The sequence below is a fragment of the Leptopilina heterotoma genome, unplaced genomic scaffold, assembly GCF_015476425.1.
Source record: "Leptopilina heterotoma isolate Lh14 unplaced genomic scaffold, ASM1547642v1 Lhet_128, whole genome shotgun sequence".
Classification (NCBI taxonomy): Eukaryota; Metazoa; Arthropoda; class Insecta; order Hymenoptera; family Figitidae; genus Leptopilina; species Leptopilina heterotoma.
Window position 1 is genome coordinate 730,452 of NW_025110846.1, and position 26,624 is coordinate 757,075.

General features: G+C 22.0%; 1 protein-coding gene across 6 annotated transcripts in view; it reads right to left on the reverse strand.

Moving 5' to 3' along the window:
- The window catches only part of LOC122512760 (MAP7 domain-containing protein 2-like), a 218,316-nt gene that overhangs the window by 174,043 nt on the left and 17,649 nt on the right, over positions 1 to 26,624 (reverse strand). For 3 of the 6 annotated variants that reach the window (XM_043628814.1, XM_043628811.1, XM_043628807.1), the window contains exon 1: positions 10,019 to 10,083. The exons of the other annotated variants lie outside the window; for them this stretch is intronic. In XM_043628814.1, coding sequence (XP_043484749.1) covers positions 10,019 to 10,076 — 58 coding nt within the window. In that variant the 5' untranslated portion in view covers positions 10,077 to 10,083. Of the gene's footprint in view, positions 1 to 10,018; positions 10,084 to 26,624 lie in introns of those variants that run through there. 6 annotated transcript variants of the gene reach the window in all.

The window sequence follows — 26,624 nt, forward strand, 5'->3', positions numbered from 1 at the left end:
GATTGGTACGACAGTAACGAGCGGTCGTTGACACTGGCAAAACATAAATGTCTCGTGTTAAAAGAATTACGATCAGTATCTCCCGAGGTCCTCGAAAGTATACACACCACACTTGCTTTAAATCATTAACCGGCGAGATGACCCACTTTGACAATAAAAAAACTACCAACGACCTTCAATTATTGTCGAAAATTATTCACAACAACTTACACACCTAAAATACTTTTTTGTTTTGTAAAACATTTTTTTTATATTCACTTAAATTATTTATTCACTTAAATTATTTTTCATTACACAAATTAGAAGAAATAGGTATAATCCCCGTTTACAATGATGATGTGTCCAAAAGAGATGATTTAATTTTTTATGTAATTTTTAATGAAATTTTTGATTTAATGTATATGAGAAAAATTGTTTTCAAAATGTTAATATGAAAAATGGAGAAATGATGGAAATGTCAGTCAAAAAATGCGCGGCGAGAGTAAAAGACTCGTGACATGGGAGAAAAAGGAAAGACGATACACGATCCCTCGCTTTCAATGGTCAACAGCAGACTGTCGAGAGTTGGTGTGTAGAGCGCGCACTCCGACTTTACGCGAGGGTCGACTCGCGGTACTCGCAACGAGCGCAAGACTTTTCTTGTTATATTACACCTATATAGATATATTGCCGTACAATTTACGAATCACAATGAGAATCTTTATTGATAATACAAGTGTCGTTACCACTATTTATTAATATTGTCAATAATAATTTTCATTGATATCTAATCGCAAATATTTCACTCGTACAATCCAAATTTCACTAAAATAATAATAATAATAATAATAATAATAATAATAATAATAATAATATTGAAAAATAAATTTAAAACAATGAAAAAATGTGAGACTAACTCTGCTGGGGCAGAGATATTATTATTTAAAAATTTATTTATTATTATTATTAAAAAATAGTAGAAAATAATAATAAATAATCCAGAAAAATTTCCTGAAATTGATTAAATACAAATAATTATCTGGAGTACTTATTATTTTGACAACTTGGCAAAAATGTTTAAATAAATAATAATTTAAACATCTTTTATTTATATAATAATTTATGGCTTCCGAAAAATATTGAAGTAATAAATAATTTTACTACTATAATTTTATACTGAAAAAAATTTATTTAATTCAAATAAAGAATTACTTGTCTATTATTAAATAAATATTTACTTAAATCGAATAATGTTTATTTGAATCAATTAAATGGTATTTGCTTCGAATACTAAAAATTTTGGCTCAAATACAATTTAATTTGCTTAAATTAAAAAAAATATATTTGATTCAAATAACCGATTACTTGAGACTATTAAATAAATATTTACTTGAATCGAATAATTTTTATTTTAATCAATTAAATGGTATTTGATTCAAATACTGAAATAATTGACTCAAATACAATTTAATTTACCTCAATAAAAAAAAATTTATTAGATTCAAATAACCGATTACTTGACTATTAAATAAATATTTAATTGAAACAAATAATTTTTATTTGGATCAATTAAATGGTATTTGATTCAAATACTGAAATCATTAACTCAAATACAATTTAATTTACCTAAATAAAAAAAAATTTATTAGATTCAAATACCGAAATTATTGGGTCAAATACAATTTAATTTACTTACTTAAAAAAAATTGATTTGATTCAAATAACCAATTATTTGACTATTAACTAAATATTTACTTGAATCAACTAATTTTTATTTGGATCAATTAAATGGTATTTGCTTCAAATACTAAAAATTTTGGCTCAAATACAATTTTAATTTACTTAAATAAAAAAATAGATTTGATTCAAATAACCGATTATTTTTCTATTGTCAAATAAATATTTACTTGAATCAAATAAATTTTTTTATTGTAATTTTTTAAATAAAATTTACTTGTATTTCCGAATAACACGTAAAATTTTTATTTTTTTACAATATTAATTTAATTTTACCTTGTATTATAATTATTTTAATTTACTATCTAATTTTTGGTATTTTTTTATTCTTATCAATTTTGAGTAGTAATCATTTGTTAAAATTTGAAAACTAAATTTTATGTAAATATTTGTTCTGGGATATTAGCTCTGGGAACTTTATTTTTTAAATAAATAAATTTGTAATTTTTAAACAAAATAAATACTCAATAAATTATTATTATTTTTCCACGTGAATTCAAATTTTGAAAAAAAATTATTAAAAACCTTTGAAATTTTTCATTTTAATTTAATTAAATAAATTGCATTAATTTAATTATAAATAAATTTGCTTATTCTCTAAAGTTCAATTATTATTGTCAAAATAAAATTTTACTATCTTGATATAATTCCCACCCAGAAGTTTATTGCATTCAAAATGCATTTTCATTGTTGCAAATAAATTATATTTGTTTCAAAAAGAGTTTGTTAGTTTAAAAAACATTTTATTTGTTTCAAATAAATTGTATTTGTTTCAAAAAGAGTTTGTTTGTTTAAAACACATTTTATTTGTTTCAAAGAAATGTTTTTGTTTCAAACCCATTTTTATTGTTGCAAATAAATTGTATTTGTTTAAAAAAAAAGTTTATTAGTTTAAAAAAAACATTTTATTTGTTTCAAAGAAATTTTTTTTGTCTCAAGTACATTTTCTTTGCTTGAAATACATTTTATTTGTTTCAAGTGCTTTTTTTGTTTCAAGGAAATTTTATTGTTTTAAGTAAATTTTATTTGTTTTGAAGAAATTTTATTGTTTTCAAGTAAATTTTATTTATTTCAAAGAATGTTTATTTAATTCAAATAAAAATTGTATTTATCTCGAAAAAAATTTATATTTAATTCAAATAATTCAGTAGGTTCTGACACAGATATACTTTTATTTAACTCAAATAAATCATATCTGCTTTAAATAAATGTTTACTAGAAAAACGAAAGTTAAAAAAATAATAAATCACAAAAATAAAGCAATAAATATAACGGATTTCGAAAAAAATTATAATCCCATAAATAAGAAATAAAGATGCGTAAAATTAATACAATTTTTCCTAAACAGCAAAAAAATGATCGTTTCGAAAGTGCTATCTTTTTCTATATTATACAATTGAGCGGATGGGAAGAAGAACTCGATGTGACGCTCCGCTGCACGCTGTATTGTCAGTCAAGAGTTCCAAATGCCGATAAAATTAAAGTTTGAAATTTTGAATTTTAAAAAGTGCTACATTATAGAAAATAAAGAGGCGCATCTTTTTTTCCTTTGAATTTTTTTTATAGGACAACTAGTTTAAATAGTAAGTGCAAAAAACAAAAAAATTTTATTTTTATTTTTCATTCAATTTTAAAACATAAATCATCGTAGTTAAGACAAATATTGATAAAATTAATCGGTATTTGATATACAAACTCGTTAGGGTCTATAGAAGACGATAACATATCAAAAAACTTAAAAATTATTAATTGTTTAATAATATTTAATTATTATTAATGATCTACCAGCAATCACATTTTCTTACCTTCGCCGACAAAAAGTCAGTGGGGAAGTTTCGAATTAAAAGAACTTCCAGTGAGACATTTGTTCTTCAATGTATAAAGATGTTTTCTGAAAAATTTCAAATTGATTTATTGAAAAGTTTAGAAAATATCGAAGTTTAAACAAATTGCGCGTGGCGCGCTAGCGAGTCGCCGTGTATAGAGAATTATATTCTGTGTATAAATGATCTGCTTCTCATAACTTTTACATATACATTTATTTACTATCGCAAATAAATTGTTTTCAATTATATTAAACTTTTATAATAATAAATAATAAAATTATTTAAACATTTTTTAAATGGAATATATAATATTGAAACCTTATATTAAATTATTATAATTAAACACATTTTAATATGTGAAAATAAAAATAAATAAAATATTTTTTAAATACTAATTATTATTATTATAGATATTTGAAAATGTTATACATAAAAATATTTTTAAATAACAAATTAATAAGAAAAATATTTATTCATATAGGTAATATAAATAATATTTTATTCTATTCATTTAGTAAAAATTTAATAATTTAAACATTAAATCAATTTTAATTTATCAATATAAATAAATTGAAAACAATTTATTTGCGATAGTAAATAAATGTATATGTAAAAGTTATGAGAAGCAGATCATTTATACACAGAATATAATTCTCTATACACGGCGACTCGCTAGCGCGCCACGCGCAATTTGTTTAAACTTCGATATTTTCTAAACTTTTCAATAAATCAATTTGAAATTTTTCAGAAAACATCTTTATACATTGAAGAACAAATGTCTCACTGGAAGTTCTTTTAATTCGAAACTTCCCCACTGACTTTTTGTCGGCGAAGGTAAGAAAATGTGATTGCTGGTAGATCATTAATAATAATTAAATATTATTAAACAATTAATAATTTTTAAGTTTTTTGATATGTTATCGTCTTCTATAGACCCTAACGAGTTTGTATATCAAATACCGATTAATTTTATCAATATTTGTCTTAACTACGATGATTTATGTTTTAAAATTGAATGAAAAATAAAAATAAAATTTTTTTAGTTTTTTGCACTTACTATTTAAACTAGTTGTCCTATAAAAAAAATTCAAAGGAAAAAAAGATGTGCCTCTTTATTTTCTATAATGTAGCACTTTTTAAAATTTAAAATTTCAAACTTTAATTTTATCGGCATTTGGAACTCTTGACTGACAATACAGCGTGCAGCGGAGCGTCACATCGAGTTCTTCTTCCCATCCGCTCAATTGATTCCAAGAAAATTACTTATTTTATATCACATATAAAAATGTAGTTAACGATTTTTTATAAACCGAAACGTATAATTTCACACTCACTGGATGCGTCAAGACAATTCTGTTAAAGAAAAAAAAAAGAAAAAACTAATTAAACACATAACACTGACAGTGAATTCTTTGATGATTTCACTATGAATAGCGGAAGTAAACTTGTCATTAAAAGTTACAGTAAGGTATTTAATACACAGAAGCACCGTTTCGTAGTAAGAAAAACTTGTGTGCATACAGAAAGCTTTTAAAATGAGAAAAACTTTTATGCATCAACTTTAGGAAATTTCCAACATCCTTCAATATTAGTTTGTCTTCATGAAAATAAATTAATATACCAATAAAAAAAATAAAATTATATATAAATTTTTTCTTCGAGACAAAATTTTCTGCTAAACACAATATTTACGGACTAAAAAAAAAAATTACGGACCAATTATTACTGACAAAAATATAACCAGTCCGAGTCAAATAAGAGAACATTTTACTTAAAACTAGAAATTAAATTTTTCATGACTATAAAACATAAAGATATCGATATCTTCATAATCGATTTCTTCATATTTTATAATAATTAAACATTAATTTTGTTACTGCAACTTATTCAAAATTATTTTTAACATTTTAATTCAATTATTATTTTCTAGAATTTTTAACTAAAATTCTTCTTTAAATCAATTATTTTTAATTATTTCCAAAAAAGTTCTTTGACAATAATTTCAAATCCATTTGCTTAAAATTTAATTTTATGAAATTTCAATTATTCCAAAATTCTTCAATTAAATATACATTAGAAATTAACAACTTCAAAAAATTCCAAAAAAAAATTCTATTAAACGTTTTGAAAAAAATTAATTTCACATAGAATTGTTAGTTGAAATTTTAATTTTCAAAGATTTTAATTTGAAACCTTTTGGAAATTCAATGATTTTTAAAAATCTACGCTATAATGCTTTTAAAATTCAATTGTAATCTAAAATTTTTAATGAAATTCATTTTTAAATCAATAGTTATTAGAAAATTCTATTAGAATTCAATTATTTAAATACAAAAACTAATAACTTATTGAATAATTAAATGTTTCTTAAAATTCAATTCTCATAAAGAATTTTATCAACAAAATTTTAAGTAATTAAATTCTTTCAACGAATTTTAATAAAATTTTTAAGAATAATTACATTTTTCGGGGAATTCGAATAAAATTGTATTAAAAATAATTGAAATTCTGCAATGAGTTTTATTATTTATAAAAATGATTGAATCCTTGTATAAAATATTATTATTTATGAAAATAATTGAAATTTTGACATGAATTTTATCAAAATGTTTCAAAATAATTAAATTTCGGAAAAGAATTTTATTACTTTTGAACATAATTGAAATTTTGCCAAAAATTTTTAATAATTCTGAACATAATTGAATTTCTGCAAAAAATTTTATCACTTACTTTTGAAAATAAGTGAAATTTTGTCAAGAATTTTATTAAAATTTTTCGAAATTGAATTGAATGTTTCATATGAGAATTTTATCAACAAATTTGTAAATAACTCAATTCTTTTGACAAATTGTAATAAAATTTTTAAGAATAATTACATTTTTCGAGAAATTCTATTAAAATTTAATTTGAAATAATTGAAATTCTGTGATGAGTTTTATTATTTATGAAAATAATGAAATTATTGGGGTAAATTTATAAAAAAAATTGTAAATAATTGATAAATAATTTCATAAAATTTTTTTAAAATAATTGAATTCTTTTGGAAAATTTTATTAAAATAGTAAATATTGAAAATCATTAAATTGAGGTAAATTTTTGAAAATAATTGAAATTTTTGCCGAGAATTTTCTATAAAAATATTTTAAAATAATTGAATTTCGGAGAAAATTTTTACTATTTCTAAAGAAAATAATTGAAATTTTTGCCGAGAATTATATAAAAATTTTTTTAAATAATTGAATTCTTGCAACGAATTTTATTATAATTTTCAAAAAAAAAATTTAATTCTTACGAAAAACTTAATTAATTTTTTTTAAATAATTGAATTCTAGCGAAGAATTTAAAAAAAAAATGAATTCATAAAAAGAATTTTATTATTTACGAAAATAATTGAATATCTGTAATAATTTTATAATCATTTATGAAAATAATTGAAGTTATTGCGAAAAAATTTATAAAAAATTTGCAAATCATTGAATTCTTGCAAAGAATTCGGAATTTTATCAAAAAATTTGATAATAATGGAATTTCTTAGAAGAATTTTATTATTTATGAAAAAAATTGAATTTACTTTCATGAAATGTTATTAAAGTTGTATTAAAAATAATTGAATTTTTGCAAAGAATTTTACTATTTCTAAAAGTAATTGAATACCTTTGAAGAATTTTGTTATTTCTCTGAATAATTGAATTTTTTCAAGAATTTTTGAAAATAATTGAATTTTGAGAAGAATTTTATAATTTATAAAAAGAATTGAAATTTTGATGAGAATTTAAAAAAAATTTTGATAATAATTGAATTTTAAGAAGAATTTTATTATTTATAAAGAGAATTGAAATTTTCATGAGAATTTAAAGAAAATTTTGAAAATAATTGAATTTTTGTGAAGAATTTCATTACTTTTGAAAAGAATTGAATTTTTGCAATTATTTGTAACTTCTCAAAAATTGTCCAAATTATATCGTTAAATTTACGAACTTTTCTTGCTTTTTCAATGAAATTACGGACTTTAGGGATAAAAGATATAAATTCACATGCTTCTCTTAATTTCGCTCGCCATGTAATAAAAACAGAATAGAAAATAAAAAAAACCAAATGATTGATTTTGCTATTTACATATACGCGAAAATTGCCTGCAATCATCCTGTCAATATTCAATTATTTTATCAATATTATTGTCAAAGTGTGTCACAAAAATGATGCAGAATATCTAATATTCGAAAGCCGATATACATAATTTTTTTTATTTATTTATTTTTTTTTCTGATGTAAAAAAGTAGAACTAAAAAGCAGTATAAATATTCGAGAAGAAGAAGAAGAAGAAGACAAGAGAGGACACTAATGAATATTGTTTAATTTTTCAACAACATAATTACTGTCATTGAAATGCATTTCTATCTCGCACTCGTTGTATATAAATAAGTCCCAGGAGGAATAATCACGACTACTTTTTGAATAACGTTTCGAGGTAGTAGGTCGGAAGAGGCAGTTTAAAGAAGGCCTAATGTCTAATGTCTGCCTCATTCGAATGTAGTCAGACAACCAACTCCACCCGTCACTTTAACTCGATAATTAATGACCTACTATTCAAACCAAACTGAAAGTAACGATCATGTCACTTTGCAATGGTAATCAGATTGGAACCACAAAATGAAAAAAAATATTTTATATCTTCAAAATAAACTTTCCACCAACTTTATATTGTCTATAAATATTCCTACATGTACGAATACATACATGGCAATCTATGTATAGGAATATTTACTATACACAGGAATATATAGTATATATGTGTGTGTGGAATCATTGTTATAATGGGTGAGTTGTACATTTTTCTGAGAATATCAATGGTTCTTTTCAGAAACTGTGCAATTTAGAGAAAAAATATTCTCCTCTTCTTAATTTAATACATCATGTAGAGATAGTCCCTATAACGGTACGGCAGTGTTTAATCAGATACAGTAATGCTATTATCTTCTATTAATAACATCATCAATCAAAAAGTATCATTAGGTGAAATTATACCTGCTGTTGACTGAAACTATTCTTTATAAAGACAATCGTTTTTTTAATAAAACTAATAATATTTGGAATCAACGAAAAATATTTGTTTTCTTTAGTTCTCTATTTGCCCCTACTATCTAAATTAGTTTAATCAGTTATTAATTATCAATTAATAGTAATTATTAGTAATCAATTTTTAATAATTAATTAATTAATAAAAATACCAATTTAGTTAAAAATAACTATTTATTTATTATTAACTTAGATAAAAACAACTAAAATTTGATTGTAAAAAGATGATCACTATATTTCGAATAATAATATTTCTACTAAACAATTAGTTAACAATGACTAATTATTAATAGTTAAATTTAGTTTTAGGTTATGTAAAAATAACTAACATTTTTGGTAACTAATTCAATTAATCAACTGTTACTATTTTCTTAGTTACTTATTTACTTAATTTATTTTATTTACTTATTTAATATTTAGTTATTAGTTTACTAATATTTAGTTGTTTATTTACTACTATTTAATTGTTTGTTCACTAGTAAATAGTTATTCGCTAATAATTTTTCACTAATTACTACTCTCTAAATTTGAATTAGTAAAAATTAAATTAGTGACTGATTTTTTGCTTTGGAATAAGTAAATGTTACCAATAAGTAGTAATTTCTAGTAATTTAAGCAACAACAAATTTTCTAACAATAACAATTAGTTATTATTTAATTGCTGAAGCCAAAAGTAGAAAAATAAATAAATAAAAAGGTAAATAATAGAATTAAAAACTTCTGCTCATTATCTCTCTCTCTCTCTTTTTTTTTTGTCTGTGCATTTATTTTTTTATCTGCAAATTTTTCTCACTGATAATCTACTTATCACATCTAATTACTATGTGTGAACAGTAATTTAATAAAAGTACTGATAATTTACATATTTTGTGCTTCGAATATAATTACAGTTGCAACAGACAATTTGAAAATTAAACTAGAACTTAAAACTACTATTATTTCAAATTACTGTTTAGCCACACAATTATCAACTCCAATTGACAAACAGAAGCGAGTTTATGAAAATACAGAGAAATATGGAAATACAGATGCAACGTGAATAGAAAAAAGTAATTTTTAAAAATTGTATAAAAATTGTCAAGTTGTAAAATTAATTTAAAATTAAAGTAACTAATTAGTAGTAAAATCTTGTCTGACTTTTGTTTCATAGTAAAAAATAACTAAGTATTAGTAAATAGATGTTAGTTATTCTATAACACAACCTAAAAGTGAATTTAACTAATTAGCTGTATTTTATTAATTATTATTTATTATTAATTTAATAGTTAGCTGTGTTAATTATTTGATTAGTAGAAATATTACTAATTACAAGCCAATGTTTGACTTTTTACTAATAAATTACTTTTGTTCCTTGGGTTAAAAAAAAGCAATAATCTAGAATTTTTTTGGTTCAAACTCACCACAAATAGTCGTTGTTAGTGCGTCAAAGTCATTTTTAACAAGAATTTTTTCTTTCATTGCTTACCTGAAACAAAAATAAAAATCGAAAATTAGTACAAAAAATTTTTATTAGAGTTTTTATGAATAATTAAATTCTTTTGACGAGTTTCTTTAAATTTTTCGAAACTAATATTTTTTTTATTCATTTTAATTCAAAATTTGTAAAATAATTGAATTAAACAAAGAATTTTTTCAATTTTTTAAAATAGTCTTGCCTGTTCATAATTATAATTTAAAATTTGATTAATTCCATTTTATTAAAATGTATTGATACTAATTGAATTTCTGCAAAGAATTTTATTACATTTCAAAATAATTAAATTTTTTTTTTAGAATTTTATGGAAATTTATAAAAGAAATTGAATTCTTGTTTCTAGAAATAATTGAATTCTTTTCACGAATTTTTATAATAATAATTATAATAAAATTTTTAAGAATATAAAATGTGACTACATTTTTCGAGGAATTCGATTAAAATTGTATTAAAAATAATTGAAATTCTGCAATGAGTTTTACTATATTTATGAAAATAATTTGTATTGCGAAGAAATTTTGTAAAATAAAATCATAATTACGGTGACTAACTTCCCTTGATTATTTTCGAAAAATTAAAATAAAATTGAGGGGCTGGATGCTATAATGTGTTACGCGCCATGTTAAGTGAATGGCGCGTAACACATTATAGCATCCAGCCCCTCAATTCTTTTTAAGAATTTAATTTTTTTTAATAGAATGTAAAGAAATTTTAATTATTTCAAAAATTTTCAATTATTTGTTTATAAAAATTTAATTATCTTGAAACGATAGAATTGAAAAATTTCAAAAATCTTATTTTTCAGAGTTTTCAAAAAAACTTTGCGAAAATTCAATTTTATTAAAAAAATTTCAGTATCTTTTTTTAAATTAACTAATAAAAATTTGAATTATTAATCTTCGCATTAAGAAACCCTACATTAGAATGTGACTATATAAAATTCAATTATTTATCAATTATTAAATTAAAATACTTTGAAAATTCGATTTGTTAAAAAGTTTTTAATGAAATTCTTTAAGAAATTGAATTATTTTCAGTTGAATATCACAAAATTTCCTTTAATTCGATAATTTTTTTTTAAATTCATTTACATACTATATTTGAACCAGTGACTGATTTTTTACTATCAAATTAATTATTTTTAACTAATTCAAATTTAGAGAGAACAGTATAAATATCTATAAAAATTGAAATACTAAAGCGATTTTTTAAAAACAAATTAAAAGAATAAAACTTTTTTTAAGGTGAAAAAATTCCCGGTTTGACACAAAATTCCTGACTTATTTTCGGTTTTTTCCGGTCAAATTAAATTCCCGGTTATTTCTCGGTTAATAGACTCCCTGAATTTATTTTTGTGCAATTTCTGTACTAATATGTATAAAACATGAATTCAGTAATTTGAATAGAAGTAAAAAAAATTCGTACAATAAAAGTTCGGGTTAAACAATTTTCACTTCGGACAAAAGAGGGTTCGAAAGATAGACATTCGACTAATCGAGGTTCTACTGTATTGAACTAATTGAAAAAACGAATCACGACCTAAATTTCATAAAGTATATATACATGTATATATATAAACACAGTCTACGAACTTGGTACATATGCTACACGACTTTTCCATGAATGAAAAAAACGAGACTGACGTATATCTACTAATTGAGAGTCGTAAACCGGAAAGGTATTACAGCTACACACACACATATATATATATATGCACACACTCATAGGAAAATGGAGACACAAACCACGAAAGAAATTGCGTGCAGTGCCATTCGCCTCAAAACTCGCTTTACGGCCCTGAAATCGTTTCAGGAAACCGTATCAACAACTCCATCGACATTATTTACCCATTTTACACTAGTTTTTCCATAGGAATTACTTCGTGGAAACGAACTTTCATAAGCGAGGCAAAAAAGTATATCGAACAGAGGTAAAAATAGATTATCAACAAAACTGTAAATTTAGCGTTGTTTTTTTCTTCCTTACTCCCCCTACAAAGTCTCAAAGAAGAATTGAACAAGAATTGAACAACAAAAATTAAAGAATTATCCTACAAATTAGAATATAACAGGAAATAAAATAGTTCCGCATTTCTCTTCAAGAGTCAAAGGTTTATTTTTCAATGTATCTAAAGTACAAATCGTATTTCTATTTTCTTTTTTAATTTTTCTAGCATAGGAAACAATAGATGCTGATGGGCGAATTTTGTGGGGAAAAAAAAAAAATTTACATACGTGTTGGTTTTGTTAAGCGACTTGGAAAATAACGGTATTTGCAAGAGTGGATATGATAGCACACTATATACACTAAAAAGAAGCACTGTTACATGGGATTAATTTAAATCATGTCTGACCGGTGAGGATCCATTATTCTACATGAAAGGCCATCAGACGTATGCTTCTTTCTCGCTATACTATACTGCTGAGCGAGAAATGATCGCATACACGTGATAAATACGAAAATCACTTTGCACTAAATACAAAACGCCATAATTCCGATTCGCGCTCATTAACCGTATTTTTATGTAACTCATCAATTACTATTGTTAACAGGAATCAATTTTAACAAATTCTTACTAAAAAGTTTCTAAATCGTTCTACTTCTTGTGTTTTTAAATATGCACAAGCACACACAAGCACACACACACAGAAAAAAAATTACTGACACTAGAAAAAAAGAAGTGAATATCAAATGAACTATTTGAAATTCACTCCTTTTCACAGCAAAACTTGAAGTGTTAAAATAACACCAGAGTGGATTAAAATAATCGGCAACAGTTTAATCCCTCTAGGATTAAATTAACACCAGAAAGGATTAAAATAATAAATTTTGGTGTTATTTTTAACTGTGAATGAAATTTTACTTTAAATAAAAAACCAAAGTCAACGATTTGTAAAAATTCAACGAATTTAGCTTCTCCAGGGAAAATAGTAAGTTAGTTGCTAACTAACTTAGTAACATAGTTACTAAATTCAATTGTGTTCAAAAATTAAAAAAAATTCTCGTCATAATTTCAATTCTCTTTATAAATAATAAAATTCTTCTCTGATATTCAATTATTTTACAAAATTTAATTTTAATCAAATTCTTGTGAAAATTTCAATTATTTTCAAAAGTTTTCTAAAATTCAATGATTTTCAATATCTACCATTTCAATAAAATTTTCCAAAAGAATTCCATTATTAAAAAAAATTTCAATAAAATTCTACGCAAACATTCAATTATTTTCAAAACTTTTTCGCAATTAAATAATTTTTAATATTTACTATTTTCATAAAATTTATAAAAAGATTTAATTATTGGAAAAAATTTCTGTCACAATTCTACGAAAACATTCAAATATTTTCATAAATAAAAAAATTTCATTTAGGAATTCAATTATTAATAAAAATTTTATTAAAACTTGAGAAAAGAATTCAATTTTAAGAAACATTCAATTATTCAATTACATAATAAAATTCGTTGATATAATTCAAATATTTTCATAAATAATATTTAATTCGTCGTAGAAAATCAATTATTTGAAATTTTTTTTAAGTAATTCTGCAAAAGAATTCAATTAGTTTGATAAACAACAAAATTCTTCACAGAAATTCAATTATTTTTAGGAATTTTAATAAAATTATTTTCCAAAATTCAATTATTTTCATAAATACCAATATTCATTCCAAGAATTTAATTATTTTCAAAATTAATAAATTTCTTCGAAGAAATTCAATTATTTTTAAAAATTTTAACGAATATCTCCTTAAGAATTCAATTATCTTTACAAATAGCAAAAGTTTTCGCAAAAATTCAATTATTTTAAAAATTTAAATAAAATTCTTTGCAAAATTTCGATTATTTTTAAAAAATTTTGAATTAATTCTCCAAAAGAATTCAATTAGTTTGATAAACAACAAAATTCTTCCTATAAAATCAATTATTCTAAGGAATTTAAAGAAAATTCTTTTCCCAAATTCAATTATTTTGATGAATATCAAAATTTATCACAAGAATTCAATTATTTTCAATATCTACTATTTCAATAAAATTTTCCAAAAAAATTTCATTATAAAAAAAAATTTGAATAAAATTCTACGCAAATATTCAATTATTTTCATAAATAATAAAAATTTTTACAGGAATTCAATTATTTACAAATTTTTTTTATAAATTTCTTCGCAATAATTCAATTATTTTCATAAATAATAAAACTCATTGCAGAATTTCAATTATTTCTAATGCAATTTTAATCAAATTCCTCGAAAAATTTAATTATTTTTAAAAATTTTATTTAAATTCGTCCAAAGAATTTAATGATTTTAAAAATTTGTTGATAACATTTTTGATAAGAATTTAATTTCAAGAAACATGAAATTAATAAATTATTTATTTTTGTATTTAAATAATTGAATTCTCGTAGAATTAACTAATAAAAATGGTTTTAAAAATTAATTTCACTTAAAATTTTAGATTATAATTAAATATTAAAAGCATTATAACGTGAATTTTTAGAAATAATTTAATTTTGAAAAAGTTTCAAACTAAAATCATTAAAATTCTTAATTTTTCATATTTTTGACAAAAAATTCTATGGAATTAATTCTTTTTAAAAGTTTAATATAGGATTTTTATGGAAATTATTTCAAGTTTTTATTTTTTAATAAATATTTATTTGCAGAATTCCCAAATAATTTAAATTTTGTAAAATTGAATTGTAAACGAATAAATTTGAAAATTCTCATAAAACTCATCGCAGCGTTTCAGTTATTTTTCATACAATTATAATTGAATTCCTTGAAAATTATGTTCATGCAAGTTTTAATAAAATTTGACAAAAAGAATTCAATTATTTACAAATTTGTTACTAAAATTCTTTATGAGAATTGAATTTTGAGAAACATTCAATTATTCAATAAATTATTTACTTTTGCATTTAAATAATTAAATTCTTGTAGAATTTTCTAATAAGAATTGATTTTCATTTCATAAAAATGAATTTCAGTTAAAATTTTAGATTATAATTGAATATAAAAAGCAATATAGCGTGAATTTTTAGAAATAATTGAATTTTGAAATTAATTTTTTTGAAAAAGTTTTAATTGCATTTTCTTTTATTTTATTCCAAATTTTTATTTTCTAATATGCATTTAATTAAAGAATTTAGGAATAATTGAAATTTCGTGAAATTGAATATTGTAAACAAATGGATTTGAAAATTGACAAAGAACTTTTTCGAAAATTATTAAAAAAAAATAATAGATATAAAGTAAAATTGTAGTTAAAAATTTTTGAAAATAATAATTGAATTGAAATAATGAAAATAATTTTGAAGAAGTATAATATTCTTATAATATAAAATAATTATTTTATTACTTGGTCATATTTAATTATTATAAAATATGAAGAAATCGATGACTCCGAATCGAAGACTCGGAGTAATCCATATCTTCATGTTTTATAGTTATAAAAAAATTTAATAAACTAAAATTTCATTTATTGTAAAAAATAATACCAAAATTGATTAGTTTAATATTTTTTGGTGTTTAGCTTTTATTATAAAAGTATAGTAAAAGTTACTTAATTCGTTTTTTCCATGTAAGAAAATTTAAAATCTTCAGAAATTCTTTTTTTGATACATCGTATAATATTTTTGCAATTTTTAATTTCAAGGAAAAAGAAACAAATTTAATTCACATTTCAAAGTTCAAACACTAGGAACATAATAAATTTTTTTTAAAATAAATGTTTGGAAAAAATAAATTGAATACCACGACGAGGATGTCATTTATAAATTTAAAACACTCATCTAAGAAATTCCTTCGAATTAGTAGATTAACGTTGTGTAAAGATTGGAGACAATTATGTCGAGCAATAAAGTTGGCAAATTCGCTGGATATGGTGTAGTCAAGTTGTGACTCAAATGTTGAAAAATTACCACAATTGTTGACATTGATATTAACGCCATCATTAAACGTGAGGTGTGCATAATATGACAATGATAAAATGACTCAATCATTGTCCTCCGAACCACGACAACCTCATAATTATAATAAAAATAGAAAAACAAAAACAAGAGTTTGAAAAAAAGTATTTTTTTAAAAACAAATTTAAACATATTAAATATTAAATATAAAATAACTAATATTAAATATTAAATAATTAATATTAAATATATTAAAATCAAAAATATTAAAAATTGAAAATATATTTACAAATTGAGACAAAAAACGAATCAAAAGTGTTGCGAAGCAATAAATAAATCTTGATTCGTTTTTTGTCTCAATTTGATATCCTTGGAAAAACAGTGATGGATTTTTTTTGGAATTTTTTAAAATAGAAAAAATTTCATTTAGGCATAAATAATTTTTTAATATATTTAAAATGGTTTTCATTTATCGGAAGTCTGAGTTATTTTTCGTGAAAGTTCAAAGTTCTTATGGGAATTTTTCCCCCGAGGCGATGGGTAATTTTAATGTAGAGAGAAGGGATATTAATTTATAATATTATATATTCTTTAATTAAAAAGAAAATTGTTTTCGTAAACGCGACGCGTGGAATTCTCAAAAGAATGTCAAGTGTGTATGTATGCTCATCAAGATATGTTCGCATCGATTACATGGAATCTTGTCGGAAGTGTTTTTAAAGCGCATCCTTGGTCCATGAAACTAACCGCAAGATGCAGGAAAGTGCGACCACAAAATAAACGAGCATCTTCCAAAGCCACAAATTACTAATTCCTTTCTTTCTTATTTCTGCATTTTCAATGCTTCCCCCTCCGGGGGGTTTTTGTAAATAATTAAGTTAACGAAGAATGGCAAATAATTCTTCTTCTGTGTCACATTTCGTGAAAATTAATTTAACACTTTTTTCCCTCCTTAAAAAGTATTAATTTAAAAAAAAAACTTAAAAAAACTAAAAAAAAGGGTTGCCACAAAAAAATTAAATTTATTTTCCCCTGATTTTGATCTCCGATTCTTTGACTCGGAGTGATCCATTTCTTTATGTTTTATAATAATTAAAAATGACTCAGTGACAAAAACATTATTTTATTATTATAAAAATATTGTTACTGTAATTTCTTCAAAATTATTTTCATCATTTCAATTCAATTATTATTTTCTACAATTTTCAAATATAATTCTTTGAATCAATTACTTCAATTATTATTCATTTAAACTTTTTCAACAAAAATTAATTCTACAGAATTGTTCGTTAAAAGTACGAAAAATAATAATTATATTCTACGAGAATTCAATTATTTCAATACAAAAATTAATAATCTATTCAATAATTGAATGTTTCTTAAAATTTAATTTTTACGAAGAATTTTATTAACAACTTTTGAAAAAATTTAATTTCTTTTAAGGAATTTAATTAATTATTTAATTAATTATTTTCGCTATCTATTTATAAAGATAATTTAATTCTTGACGAGAATTTTAAAAAAAATTTAATTTCTGCAAAGTATTTTATTACTTTTCAAAAGTATTGAATTCTTGTGATGAATTTTAATATTTATCAAAATAATTGAATTTTGGAAAAGAATTTTATTAAAATTCCTTAGAATAATTGATTTTATGAGAAGAATTTTGTTGTTTATCAAAAGTAATTGAATTCTTTTACAGAATTACTTAAAAATTTTTTTAAATAATTGAAATTTTGCAAATAATTTTATTTAAATTTTTGAAAATAATTGAATTTTTGGCGAAAAATTTTGCTATTTGTAAAGATAATTGAATTCTTGACGAGATATTTGTGAAAATTTTTTAAAATAATTGAATTTCTTTGAAGAATTTTATTACTTTTGAATATAATTGAATTCTTGGGATGAATTTTGTTATTTATGAAAATAATTGAAATTTTGTAAAAAAATTTTATTAAATTTCCTAAAAATAATTAAATTTTTGTAAAGAATTTTGTTATTTATGATGATAATTGAAATTTTGAGGATAATTTAAAAAAATGTTTAAACATAGGTAATTGAATTTCAGCGAAGAATTTTATTACTTTTGAAAATAATTAAATTCTTGTGATAAATTTTGATATTCATCAAAATAATTGAATTTTGGAAAAGAATTTTATTAAAATTCCTTAGAATAATTGATTTTATGCGAAGAATTTTGTTGTTTATCAAACTAATTGAATTCTTTTGCAGAATTACTTAAAAATTTTTAAAAATAATTGATTTTCTGCAATGAATTAAATGTTAGTTAAGAAAATATTTAAATTATAGCAACGAATTTTATCATTTTATTGAATAATTGAATGTTTCTTAAAATTCAATTCTTTCCTCAAGTTTTAATAAAATTTTTAATAATAATTGCATTTTTCAAGGAATTTATTTAAAATTGTATTAGAAACATTTGAAATTTTGCAAAGAATTTTATTTAAATTTTTGATAATAATTGAATTTTTGGTGAAAAATTTTACTATTTGTAAAGATAATTGAATTCTTGACGAGATATTCGTTAAATTTTTTTAAAATAATTGAATTTCTTTGATGAATTTTATTACTTTTGAAAATAATTGAATTCTTGTGATGAATATTGTTATTTATACGAAAATAATTGAATTTCGGAAAGAATTTTATTAAAAATTTCTAAAAATAATTGAATTTCTGTGAAGAATTTTGTTATTTATTAAGATAATTGCGTTATAACTTTTGCAATAATGAAATAATATTAAAAAATTCATTTTTGTCAGAAATAGAAAAAAATTATTGAAGGTTTTGTATTAAAATTAGTGTCAGTTTCATAGTTTATGAGGCAAACAAAAAAGACACTTTCTTATGAATTCTAAAAATTTAATTTTTTCCAGTACTTTTAACAAAAGAATCCCTGACTTTTACCTGAATTCCCTGATTTTCCTGACCTGTGGCAACCCTGTAAAAAAAACTTTTAAAAAACTTAAAAAATAATTATTGTTTTTTAAAGAAAACAAAATGAAAAGTTAGAATTAATTTGATATTGAATTTTTTTTGAGCCAATCATAAATCGAGAGTTGGGAGAATAAAGTGTATTAATGAGGGGAAAGAAAAATAAATTCAATTACTCTTTTAATGAAAGCCAAGTGTCTTTTTAATGAAACTAATCGAATCTTCTTCCATGAAGTGGTTCGGATGAAAAATTCTTTTTTTTTCTTTTTTTTTAGTTGACGCTTATATATTGGAATTTATATGCACGTGGTGCACTTTACTCACGCCTTGGCACGAATAAATTCAAGCTTTTCAAAAACACATAAAAATTCATCTTCTTTTCTTTTTATTAATGGTCCTTTTCTCTTCTCTCGTGTCAATTGCTATTGTTTACGTAATAATAGTGTGAGAATTTATTTTTTTTTACAACCGGAATGGTCTTGGTTTAGAAAAAGGAAAAAATATTTATAATAGTCACTTACGTTTCCTGTCACGTGTTTTGTAACAATTCTTTTAAAACATTTGTGGACGAAGACAGCAGATTTATATATTATACGTTTGGAGAAAAATTATTTTCAAAAAAGTTGATCTATTATAAACTACAAGATTAAAACTTGATATCAAGAGATACTTTCTAACCGTGTTTATTTAAGAGGGAAAAAAATTAATTGTGAAATTTATAACGTGTATTTTCATACAATACATTTAATTTCGAATTTCTTTTTTTTTTTTTTGCTAAATGAAAATTGTTTTAATTTTGGTTTTTTCGATTTTAAAAATCGACTTCTACCAGAATTAAAGAACAAAAATTTTGGTCTAATAATTAGTTTGGTAATAACAAAATAAATGAATATTCAAAAAGGAGAAAAAGGATAATTTTCTAAAATAGAAAATAGGAACAGCTGCGAAGCCTGAAAGCTTAATAAATTAATCATTAAAGTCAATTTGCCTATATTTCATAATAACCTCGCAAGAGTATAATTATAAATTCAATTATAATTCCTCCAAGATATTATAAAACGTAAGATTTTAATTGATAATTTTTTTTATCTCCCTAAATAGAAAATAGTTGACTATAGAAAATAGTGGACTAGTAAATTCCCCTTCACTTACAAAATAACTAATTCGAAGAATCGAAAATAATTTACAGAACACAAAAAAAAAATCTAATTATTAATGGGAATCATATTGGAGCAATTTTTCAGTTTGGAAATAATTTCTCTCCTACTTTCTAGAAATTCATATATAGAAGAAGGATAACATCCGATCACACGCTTGCCCAAGCGCAGAGAGCGAAGTTCGCTTTCATGTTCGCAACACTGTCAGGTCATGCATTTGGAAAAAAAAAAAATAAAAATCTTTTACTAAAGATCATTCGCGTAGATCGTGTCCCAAGACCAATGTGTTTGCTATGTTTTTCAATTCTCTCATTCTATATCTCTTACTCTCTGTTATTCAATAAAATATATGTGCCTAAACTTTCATAATTTACATCGTTTTTCGTACTCTTAGCTTCCGGTCTAACATTCATCTCTTTTCCTTTATATAATGTTACGGTCATAAAATTATTTTATTACTTGAAAATAATATAGTTAGGAATACCGCATTATGTTTGTAAACCGTGGAATCTGCTATTACTTGCAATAATGCGGAATTTATTCAATTCGTTCAATTCATTCAATTGGTGAAAACTTTAATTGATTGAAACTTTATTAGTAGAAAATATTTTTACTAAAGAGAGAACTGAACGTGTTTCTAAATACAGACTTAGCAGTCGATAATTAATTTTAAAAAAAGTATCAAAAAGTAGCTTTCAAACTAAAAAAAAGTAGCCATCGAAAAATTAAACTTGACGACCAAAAGAACTCTTTTTAGACACTTCACAAAACTGACAAAAATTCCATTCCATATTTTTTATTTTCCTCACTTTTTCCTAATTTTCATCAAAAATATTTACTTCTTTATATCCTGCTAATAAATTGAATCCATGCCACGAATTTTATTATTCATGAAAGAATTTCAATATTTATAAAAATAATTTAATTCTTGCGAAGAATTTTATAACAATTTTTTAATAACATTGATTTCTTTCTACTATAATTTTATGCAAATTCTAATTTAAATAATTAAATTCCTGAGAAATTTTTATTATTCATAAAAAGAATTAAATCCCTACAAAGATTTTTACAAAAATTTTTTTAAATAATTAAATTTTGAAAATTAAATTTTAAGAAAATAGTAGTTATTGAAAATCATTGAATTGCGAAAAGTTTTTAAAAATAATTAAATATTGAAAAGAATTCTATTAAAATTTTTGTCAATAATTAAATGTCTGTGTGGTATTTTATTATTTATGAAAATAATTGTAGGATTTCAACGAATTTTATTATTCATGAAAGAATTTAAATATTTCTAAAAATAATTAAATTATTGCGAAGAATTTTATAAAAAATTTATAAATAATATTGATTTCTTTCCACTAATTTTATGCAAATTCTAATTTAAATAATTGAATTCCTAAGAAATTTTTATTCTTCATAAAAAGAATTGAATTCTAACGAAGATTTCTACAAAATTTTTTTTTTAAATAATTGAATTTTGTTTGGTAATTTTATAAAAATAGTAGAAATTAAAAATCATTAAATTGCGAAAAGTTTTTTAAAATAATTAAATTTTACAAAGAAATTTATTTAAATTTTTGAAAATAATTGAATTTTTGGTGACAAATTTTACTATTTGTAAAGATAATTGAATTCTTGGCGAGATATTCGTTAAAATTTTTAAAAATAATTGAATTTCTTCAAAAAATTTTATTACTTTTGAAAATAATTGAATTTTGCAAAAAAGTTTATTCAAAATGCCTGAAAATAATTGAATTTACGGGGATAATTTTGTTATTCATCGACATAATTGAATTCTTTTAAAGAATTATTTATGTAAATAATATTGAATTCTTGGGAAGAATTTTATTAAAATTGTATTTAAAACAATTGATTTCTTTCCAACAATTTTATTGAAATATTTGAAAATAATTCATATCCTGTGAAAATTTTTAATATTTTTGTAAAATTATTGAATTCTTCCATAGAAATTAAAACAAACATTTTTTTAAATAATTGATTTTTCGAGGCATTGAAATTAAATTTGTCAGAATAATTACATTTTTTGAGCAATTTCAGTAAAATTGTTTAAAAAATAATTGAAATTCTGCGATGAATTTTATTATTTATGAAAATAATTTAATAGTTGCTAAGAATTTTATTAAAATTTTCAAAAATAATTCAATTCCTGAGAAGAATTCTATTATTTATGAAAATAATTGATTTCTTTAGAACAATTTTATTAAAATATTTGAAAATAATTGAATTCCTATGAAAAATCTAATATTTTTGTAAATTATTGAACTCTTTCAAAGAATTTTAAATAATTGCTTTTTTCGAGGAATTGAAATTACATTTTTTATGAATAATTACATTTTTTGAGCAATTCCTGTAAAATTGTATTAAAAATAATTAAAAACCTTGCGATGAATTTTATTATTTATGAAAATAATTGAATAGTTGCTAAATATTATTTTTCAAGATTACAAAAATAATTGAATTCCTCAGAAGAATTTTATTATTTATGAAAATAATTGAATTATTGCGAAAAATATTATTAAAATATTTAAAAATAATTGAATTTCCGTGAAAAATTTTGTTACTTTTGAAAATATTTGAATTCTTCATAAGAATTTTATAAGCATTGTTTTAAATAATTAATGTTTTCGAAATATAATAAATATTATGAAAATTTTATTTTATTTTTTTTTTATTAGTGAAAGTATTTGAATTTTTGTGAAGAAGTTTATACAAATTTTATTAAATAATTGAATTATTGCAAAAAATTTTATTAAACTGTTTAAAAAGAATTGAATTTCTGTGAAAATTTTTGTTATTTTTGAAAATACTTGAATTCTTCAGAAGAATTTTATAAACATTGTTTAAAATAATTAATTTTTTCGAAATATAATAAATACTATGAAAATTTTATTTGAAATAATTGAAATTTTCTGGAAAACTTTATTTGTAAAAATGATTGATTTTTTGATAAATTTAGTTAAAATAGTATTAAAATGAATTGAAATTCTTCGATGAGTTTTATTATTTATGAAAATAATTGTATTTTGGATGAATTTTATCAATTTTTTTTTAAATAATTGAATTCTTTTGCGTAATTTTATGAAAATACTAGATATTGAAAATAGAATTTCGAATATTTTTTGAGAATAGTTTTTTTATTTCTAGTATTAGCAAATTTAAAGTAGTGGAAATTCTCAAAAAAATAACAGAAATAATTGCTTTTAGTGGCTGAAATCTAAAAAAAGCACCGAAATAGTTTCATAACGTAAAAAAAGTAGTAAATAGTAGATAAGTGCACAGCTTGCTACTAGTAAAAAATTCCAAAATCCTTCCATTTTTAATGAGAATAAAAGAATAAGAAAATAGTTCGAAAAGCAGATGCGACTGTAAATTTTTGGCATCACGTTCATAAAGTTTATTCATTAATGATCCTATAATGGAGAGCGTGGGAGAGGTTGAAACTTATTTATAGTGAACGTGAGGTTTTGTATATAATCACACCTGCACACCTTCGCAGAAGATGTTGCGGTTGTATATACTTGAAGTTCCGGTGTAGTCACTAATGAAGTGCACCAGCCAAAAGGGCCCTTTTGGAAATGTCTGCGGGTATATTTCGCAGGTCTAGCTTTCGGTAGACAAGTTAGCAGAAGGAAGTGAGTGGCTCGACTATGTTGCCAGGGGTGACGCCCGACGTCGTCAAGGAGGGTCGATAATAGAGACGACGCCATTGCCACACGTACGCCTACTCTTTAATTCACTTAAAGAAAATTCTACTCATTATTATATTGTCTCAATCTCAACTTTTAAAGGGAAAAATTCAATTGCATTCAAGTGCTCTTGCGAATGGTGACTCCAAAAGTTGAAGGGGTCAAGAGACTCGATGAAAATTTCCACCAAACGAATGGAATTCAAAAGCATAATTCAAACATAATTTATCAAATTTTATGTTCCTATAATAACAAAATTGGCATAAATTTATTGTCCTATAACAAAACAAATGTCAATCGTTGGCGGTGAGAATTTAAAAATATTTAAATCTTTATTTAAAGTTATTATTATTTAAAATTTTTAAAACATGAAGATATTGATAACTCCGAGTCGAAGACTCGATTTCTTCATGTTTTTAAGTATCAAAAAAATTAGTATTCCTAATCTAAAAAAATAATATTGATTACTATCATTAACTACCATAGTGAACTGTTAAGAAAAAAATGCAAAATATTACGCCATTGCTCGTTATGGATTGCGAAGAAGCACAGGTGCAACAGGAAGTCTACAACTTGTCGCTCGCAAAATGACTATTGGCGCGCATATGTTGCAATTCCAGAAAGCTCGACTCCTTTCTCGTCGCAAACACACAATGTCACCCGTTTGTGCGCACATACACACAAAACACACTCACACAAAGGATTTCAAGAAAATCTGACAAGTTTCATCCTGACATTCTTCACTATCACGAATCTTTAAAAGATAAATCTGAATCAGACGTTTTCTGAAAACAAAGTGCAACCTTAAAGGTCACACACATTACTTTCTGATCAAATATCTGAATAATGTATGAATGAAAATCTTTCTTTTCCATAATCTCAAAAGTCAATCAAACGTTACGATAAATTACTCAAAGTTAAATGTACACATCAAGATAAATCATTAAGAAAAAAAAAAAAAGATGATGATGAGGGAAAAAACGGAAAAAGAAGTTGTCAATTAGTAAATGTAATCATTTCCATATAGTTCATCGAAAGTAAATGTTACATGCGAGAGATTTTATATAGGAAATTTTCATGATTGATTTTCTGTGAATCAGGCTTCGTACTAATCTGCTATAACCTACTATTTACTACTTTTTTTAGATTTCAGCTACTAAAAGCTACTATTTCTGTTTGTTTCTTTTTAGAATTTTCACTACTTTAAATTCCCTAATACTAGAAAATAAAGAACTATTCTCAAAAATAATAATCAAATTCTTTCAAACGATTCAATTATTATCAAAAAATCGCAAAAAATATTCAAAATTCAATTATTTTCAATATCTAGTATTTTTATAAAATTTCACAAAAGAATTCAATTATTTAAAAAAAAATAATTGATAAAATTCATCCAAAATTCAATTATTTTCATAAATAATAAAATTTCCACAGGAATTCAATTAATTTAGAATATCATTTTTACAAAAAAAAATCAATTATTTAACAAAATTTTTATACAATTCTTCACAATAATTCAATTAGTTTTACTAATAATAATATTTTTCATAAAAAATTCAATTTTTCAAAAAATTTTTTAATAAAATTCTAAGCAGGAATTCAATTATTTTCATAAATAATTAAACTCATCGAAGAATTTCAATTATTTTTTATACTTTTCTAACTTAATTAATCGAAAAATTCAATTATTTTCACAAATAAAGTTTTCCTCAAGAATTCAATTATTTAAAATAAAATTTTCATAATATTTATTACATTTCGTAAAAATTAATTATCAATGTTTATAAAACTCTTCTGAAGAATTCAATTATTTTCAAAAATAACAAAATTAATCAAAGAAATTCAATTATTTTTAAAGAATTTAATAAAAATTTTCGGAATAATTCAATTATTTTAAAAAATAACAAAATTATTCACGGAAATTCAATTATTTTTAAACATTTTAATAACATTTTTTGCAATAATTCAATTATTTTTGTAAATTTATAAAAAAAAATTCTAATAAATATTCAATTATTTTAATGAATAATAAAATTCATTTCACGATTTTAATTATTCTTAATACAATTTTTACAGGAATTTCTCAAAAAATGTAATTATTCTTAGAAATTTAATTTCAATTTCTCGAAAAAGTCAATTATTTAAAAAAATGTTTTGTTTAAATTCTTTGTAAAAGTTCAATAATTTACAAAAATATTAGAATTTTTCACAGGAATTCAATTATTTTTAAATATTTTAATAAAATTATCGGAAATAAATCAATTATTTTTATAATTCAATGTTAATTAATTTTTTTGAAATAATTCAATTATTCTTTTAGATTTGAATAAAATTCTTCCCAAGAATTCAATTATTTACATCAATAATTCTTCGGAAGAATTCGATTATTAAAGATAAAGAACAAAATTATTCCCGAAAATTTAATTATTTTGAGGCATTTTGAATAATATTTTTTTTAAAATTCAATTATTTTTATAAACAACAATATTCATCACAAGAATTTAATTATTTTTTAAAGTAATAAATTTTTTCTGGGAAATTCATTTTTTTATGTACTAATAAAATAAAATCGTTCGCAAGAATTCATTTATTGTTAAAAATTTTAATAGAATTCTTTGTACAATTTAATTATTTTTAAAAAGTTTTCACAATTCAATGACTTTTAATATTAATTATTTTCATAAAATTTCCAAACAGAATTTAATTATTTAAAAAATTTTTGTAAAAATGTTCTTAAGAATTCAATTCTCTTCATGAATAATAAAATTTTCTCAGGAATTCAATTATTTAAATTAGAATTTGCAT